Below are 7,378 nucleotides of genomic sequence, written 5' to 3' on the forward strand. Positions count from 1 at the left end.
TCAGTAGTTCTCTACTATACAACAGCGATTCCTGTGTTGCTGTATTCACTGCTGTTCACTACGGTTTGCGGTCGCGAATGACATAAGATAAGGGCATCCGTTTGACGTATTATTATTATTGATAATGTGATTTTTCGTGACATTAGAGTTGGAGAAAGGGAGTGTTTCGTGGAAGGATAACGGGTGTTATGGAATAATACGCCTTTTTTCCTTTTGGAAAACGGTAGCGATGACGCATACAAATGAATAGCGCTAATAATATTAATGTCATTTTACCGTTACGGCACTTGTAGGGCCTGCTATATCTTTGGGGCCTACAGTTGAATTTTTACGGCATTCCCAAAGAGTCGTTCGCAAGATGACCGAATTACTACAAGCGTTAATTGCGGTATCAGAAAAGGCGTCAAATATAGCCCGTGCTTGCCGAAATGAAAAAGATTTATTCTCTCTTCTCGTGCAGGAAAAGGGAGAAAAGGATGCTAACCCGCGATTCATTCAGGATTTCAAGACTTTAGCTGATGTTCTTATACAGGAAACTGTCAGACATGAACTGGGAAAAAAGGTATTTACATGAATATACTAAACATTTATTTGTGGAGTGGTTGATAGCTTTAGGGGAAGAAGCATGTTTACATTTCCTAACTATTCCTATCATATTTTTCATATATTCAAAAGGTTTGTAGATTCTTTCTGATTGAAAACTATGGTTTTAAACTGACGAATCTCAACGAGTAGATTGTAGAAAAATTGGTTCTTAAATTCATTTGCATTTAACTCATGCAACTTGTCCTAGCCAAAAAAAAATGCTTCAAGTGTCGCCTGCTCGCTTTGTGGCCTCATAAAATCCCTCACGAAGAAAAAATACTAGTCAGGTTTCCATTTGTCCCACCTAACAACATTGTAGACAAAACTTAATATCCGTTTATGTAAAAATGACATCTGATTTGTAATTATCTAAAACTATTATTTGCAAAACGGTTAATCGTTTTGTGTATTACCTTGAATAGGCTAAATACTGCTCTAGTAAACTAGAAATCTGTAAAAGTACGCTTTTAATGTTTTACATTTCGTCATTTTATATAATTTTTTTATATTGTTGACTTGTCTACAATGTCTCAAAGTCCACCCGACTGTACACCAAATTTAAACACATTTTTTTTAATAATTCCAAAGTTTAAATAATATTTCAGCGGGTGACTTTTTTCAGTTCTTCATAGTTACATCATGAATTATGTAGATAACTTACTGGGCAATAACTATGGCTTCACTCTTCGTTTAATCCTTTATATCAGTGGTTCCCGATGAGTTTTTCCTGCATATCACTTCAAGAAAGACCTCAAATTCGCATACTCTATATTGCGGGACCCTTAGACAGCTTGTGCACTACACGGAATTTTACCGTCCGGCAGTCCGGTTTTGAAAAAGAAAAGCGACTACGACAGTTTAGCGTGATCAAATTTACGTGCTCCGTGATCATGCACCGATCGAGCTCGCCGATCCGAAGAAAGAAAGACAAAAGCCAGTTCAAGCCAATCATCTGTTTTATATGCTAACTGAAGTGCCGGACGGTAAAATTCCGTGTAGTGCACAAATGCCCTTATAGATCTGATATGATCAGTGTAAATGGTCCGTGCATTTAAACTGATCAATTAAAAATATATTGTTTCAACGAAATGTAATAATTGATCGATCAGAAATATATTTTGGCAATTGTTGTTTGCGTAATTGTTTTATACTAATTAAATCATAGTCGAGAGATTACCGCACATACCCCTTGATGCAACATCGCATACTCCTGGCAGTAGCTACGCGTATCACTAATCAAGAAACATCGCTTTATTTTATATAATTCTAATTTTTGTATACATTTCAGTAGACGGTATAGTAAAAAAATATAAAATGAACTGACATTTAAAAAACATCAATATCAAATATCGGTAATTGTAATGAGATATCATCCTAACTTTTTATTGGCTTTATTTAGTAGCTTATTTAAACTAACCATTAATATATGTATTTAAAAAAAATGCAAAACGTTTTAATGATTTTTTCCCAAGTCTTGCTTCTAATTTTCAACTGTCAATCTTCAATAAGTCTTTTTAGTAGCAGATACTTTAAAAAAATAGTATTAAAGCTTCTATTTTGCTTCTCAAATAAATAAACAAAAAGCTTGGCCACTAAATGAAAAATCATAGTAAATCAAACTATTTTTTTAATAGGTACTTTGATATTTTTTGCTGAATGAAAACATTAGCTCTAAATATCAAATATTTGGCATGTCAAGTCTATAAACAGTTTTAGAACATGTGGTTTGTAAGTGTTCCGCTCCTAAAAGAAGAATAATAAAATAGTAAATTTCATTATTTTTCATCCTGTAATTAACATGAATGAATCAATGGATGCAAAATCTAAATTATTTATTTTTATGTCTATTTTACAGTTTCCGGATTTAGCAGATCACATTCACGGAGAAGAGAGCAATTCCTTCAGCAATACTCTCGGTGAAACCATATCTGTCGAAGTACGAGAGACGGAATCTCAAACAGCAGAACTGCTATTCAAAGTCCTCGATGGGAATGAGAATGCCGCCAATATACTGGCGGCTGAAGTTCACAAAGATATTGTTATGAATGACATCAATTCGCAAATTAGTAGCCTGCTGAATTTGGACATTCCAGTCAGCAATTTGGGAGTTTGGATTGATCCCATAGGTAAAGTAATTTTTACATCAATATTTTTTTACTACCATTACCAAAAGTTGCTCTTGCGCTCTACCAAAAGTAAACAAATAAAACGCTTCCTGCAAACAATATGATAAGTAACCTTTTTTGATTATATTTTTTTAATAATTGTTTGTATTTATAATATTTTGAATGCCTCCTGGAATCAGATTCTCGGATGAAAAATGTATTGTTTTCTCTTTCATTGTGTATTACATCGCAGCATTTTTACACACTGTATATATTAAAACAATTTCAAGGATTGAATAGTTATTACTAGTTACATATCACTATGAAAAATATGGCAAACCGTTGTTTACAGTGCTCAATTTTTTATATTCTTTATATTTTGTAGTTATTCCAATGCTCTGACAACCATGTTTATTACAGATTCTACCGCTGAGTACATTAGTGGAGATAGTGAATCAGTCAGTATTGGAAGCATCAGTTTATCTGGCCTGCAATGTGTAACCGTACTTATTGGTGTATATGATCGCCTTACTGGACAACCAGTCATCGGGGTCCTCAATCAACCGTTCTATAATGGGTAACATGCCATATATTTATATTAATATATTTATGTGAATAGAATAAATGGAAAACGAATAGTAAAACAGATTTATGAGGCGAATGTGGCTGGTAATAGAAGCAGGGAAGACCGAGGAAAACTTGGCATGATCAAGTGAAAGCGGTCAGGTCAGGAGTCGGAATAATTGGCGGGTATGTATGAGGAGATGCACGAACGTGGAAGAGGTGAAGATTGCTTGCAAAGATTGATTGGTGTGGCATTCTATTCTAGAGAGAATAGGCAGAGGTCTACCCCTGCAAGGAAGCGGCATGATGGTAAGTTAGTTAGTTAATATATATGAATATATGAAGACATGAAATAATATGTATATGCATTTTATTGTTTATTTTCTAACTATATATAATACATATCGCTCACTCCTTTCAAGAACGTCATAAATCAAAAAACTTGATTTTTCAAGAGAACGTTTTTAAAGTTTAAAAATATAACACAATGTATTAAAATAAATATCAAGCCACTTATTGAACTTTTTACTGTGCAACAGATCTTTTTAGGTAAAACCTGAAAGTTTTTCTCCATTTGAAAAATATTTAGCAAATTTAAAAAAATAATTAAACAATAAATTTTCTTCAAAATGCAAAAACAACATTTTCTGCCCTGTAGCGGGTAAATATTAAGTTAAAAATATGCCTCTTTTGCTGGGATATAGTACATTTTCTGGGCATTCCAAAAACATGCACAACTGAAAATTTACGATTTTTGATTTATGACGTTCTTGAAAGAAGTGAGCGATATGTTTAAAATTTTATGTGCAGTTTAAATTATATGAAAGAATATGAATTTGAATTAATATTATGAATTTACCCGTTTTTATTTCAGATCCAAGGGTAGATGTCTCTGGGGAATAAGTTACATGGGGAAGAGAATCTTCTTCAATCCTTACAAAGATTCTCCCGAGAAGTCGGATAGCAAGACTACCTCGACAATATGCATCAGCTCCAGTGAGAATGTTGTTCTCAAGGAACTCCTAAACGACGCTGGTTATAATCTAGTAGAATCCGCCGGGGCGGGCTATAAACTGCTGATGGTGATTTTGGGGCACGCCGATGCCTACATTTTGTCGAAGCCTAGCACCTTCAAGTGGGACACGTGCGGTCCTCACGCCATTCTGAACTCTCTCGACGGAGGTATTCTAGATTATTCCAAAGCCCTGAATGAGGAGAATGACGGAGATTGTTGCGAAGTGACGTATATCGCAGATAAAGAGAGCTGCGATGGTTCTCCTATCGACCAATGGTGCAATAAAGGTGGCATAATCGCCTACAGAGATCCGGATATAGTATCTAAAGTCCTGCAAGTTCTGTGACCATTTCAAACCAAGTGAATGATATCTAGTCAAATTTTAATTATTTGATTCTAAAAGCAATACTAAATGTTAGAAATCCTTTGATGTTGAATCTCCATATTGAATTTTGTAAATCAATATACCTTATACCTTTCTCTCCTTTATTTTATAAATTATCTATATTTTTTTAAATAATTTTTGTAATCATTCCATTATTTTTTTTTTATGAATTTTTTTGTGATATGCGATACTTAAAATATTTTTTTTAAATGTACATTGTACAATAGATTTTATTTTTATAATGTGAATATTTACTTTATTCATGTCTGTACCTTGGATTTGATGAATGTCATGTTAATTTTTTACCTAAATTGACTTTTGACATATTGTTTCTGTATTGAGAACTACATAAAATGATATAATCTTAATCAGCAACGTAAGATCAAATCGGCTGGTGATAGTTTTAGGATAGTTACAGTATTGTCACAAATATATGCAAATAACTTATTAATTGAACCAATAAATATTTTCAACACTTCTTCCCCATTAGTCTAGCCTTCGATAGGCTTATATGCCAAAACATAAACAAGTTCACTAATTTTTTACCTTTATTTTTAATGACAGTACTTATTAACCCTTTGCACTCCAGACTTTTTTTGTATGACATACCAGTAACTCGAGTGTACTTTTTTGCAAATTTGCACAAAAATAGTTGATTTTTGAAAAAAAATACCAAAAAAAATCTGGAAATGGGTATCATGCAAATTGACAGCAAAACCAATCGATAAGTGTTTAAAATGGTTTATTTAAAAAAAATAAAGACAATTGGTTACTATTTTCAAATTTTATAGTCTTTCAATGTATGGTATCTAACAAAACAATCGCCCAGATGCATCCTAGGCTGCCCAGGACAAGTGTCACAAAACTCTCATGCCTTTGCCAATTTTTGTCCCTCTGTTTAGTCTCTTTTTGATCCTATATGCAAAACATGTAGTTTGCCATCCAGGCGGACCTCAGTTTAAGAAGTAGACGGCCTACTTGGAATCTGCCAAAAGTCCCCTACCAACTGATCTACCAAAGTTTTACACAAACTTTAAGTGACTCAATGCTAACAAGGACCTTGAGCAATTGGCGGGACAGAATTGTACCTGCGTTAGTACGTATCCCGGCCTTTTATTATTTAAACAACATAATAGTACATAGTGGCGACATAGTCGCCAACCAATTTACTGTGGAATTTACCATGTCGACATATTGTCACCATTCGAGTGCAAAAGGTTAAAATGTAAAAGTGAATTTCTTCCCTTTATTCTTTGCAACGGAATATTGAAGCTTATCTTGAATTATCTAAAGGCAAAGTTTAAGCATTCTAACAAATTGATTTATTAAATGACAGATTTATTTGAATTACATTTGGCATTTATAGCATTTCTATAGTTCAATTGATACTTCTTCTACAATTTTATTTTACTTGTTTTTTTTTAATTCAATAATTCAGAAAATAATTAAAAGGGAAGTTAAATTAATAATCCGAACTATGAAGGGGTTTATGTGACTAAATATAATAATTTAATGCAATAGTTTTGTCTTTTGTAATTATGTACCAATAAACAGCAATAACTTATATTTATACCAATTTTTAACAACTTTGTAAGAATGAAAAAACTGAGAAATGTCAAAAGCTGGTTCGGCGAAAGGGTATACTATGTATGTCTATCTTAAAAATATTGAATGTTACTTTCATCTGCTTTTACATGAAGTATATGGTCTGACATCCTCTGATCTGTAAATGGTCTTCTCCATCCAACTTACCAATTAGTATATCAAGCACTGCGCTTGCCTGTTTTTCTTTTTGGAATATTTGCTTCTTGTTTTACGATTCTCTCACCACTATTGGAAAACTTAGATAACACTCTCGATTTTCTTATTTTGACTTCCCAGCACTGTGTTATTTAGTGAGAATAAATATTTCCATGGCCAAAGTTAATGTGAAAATAATATAGCTACTGTCTCTTGTACTTAAGTAATATTATGTAATAAAAATACTAATAAAAATATATACATAAATAGTATATAGTTCTGAAACAGTGTATCTAATACAGCGGAACCTCACTTAACAAGCACTCCCATTAAGTAATTTGCATGATGAGCTATATAAATTTTAAAATAACTTATCCAGAATAATTACATATAATGAGTGACGAGGAGAATACTGGGAAGATTCTGGAGAAAATAATAGTCATTATGTGAGGTTTCACTGTAATTCAAATGCAACCTGGATATTTATTTTGGTAACATTTGTTTTGTATGTATTGATGAAGAAAGAAATACATATTTATCACAAATCTTGGTGTTTTATACTTTTTCGATAAATCAAATAAGTAGGGTGGAAATATCAAACAACCCACTCGATGGTCCATAGGATGCCACAACGGATCAACGTCGTGATAACCTTATTGTCAGTTGTGTGGAGGCAAGGTGATCAATTTTTTATTGCACTTTTAAGTGCAAGTTGTAGCATATCGAGTCCTTTCTGGCAAAAGATTTCTGAAAAAGCTCGATCATGTATCATATAATAATAATGTTGATATAGTTCCATAGATGGATAAGACAAACTGTCAAGTTTTGTATTATATTACTCGTGTTCAATCAATTCAGAATTAAATAAACTAACCTTTCAGTTGCATAAGAATATACATATGCAAATCAAGAAAGTGTGTATTGATGATTAATTCCTAGTTGTAGCTTTGTGGAACTGAGTCACCAATATGTTTCATCTTTCTA

The 7,378-nt window shown here is 32.8% G+C and overlaps 1 protein-coding gene across 1 annotated transcript; it reads left to right on the forward strand.

Moving 5' to 3' along the window:
• Positions 1 to 5,303, forward strand: Ipp (inositol polyphosphate 1-phosphatase). Its single transcript, XM_088277963.1, has 4 exons — positions 1 to 562; positions 2,441 to 2,711; positions 3,111 to 3,267; positions 4,129 to 5,303. The coding sequence occupies exons 1-4, from the start codon at positions 359 to 361 to the stop codon at positions 4,613 to 4,615; spliced, it is 1,119 nt and encodes a 372-aa protein (XP_088134089.1). The 5' UTR covers positions 1 to 358; the 3' UTR covers positions 4,616 to 5,303.
• The last annotated feature ends 2,075 nt before the right edge of the window (positions 5,304 to 7,378 follow it).

This window comes from Brachycentrus maculatus, unplaced genomic scaffold, assembly GCF_059751285.1.
Source record: "Brachycentrus maculatus isolate JH-2025_06_01 unplaced genomic scaffold, ASM5975128v1 h1tg000051l, whole genome shotgun sequence".
Taxonomy (NCBI): Eukaryota; Metazoa; Arthropoda; class Insecta; order Trichoptera; family Brachycentridae; genus Brachycentrus; species Brachycentrus maculatus.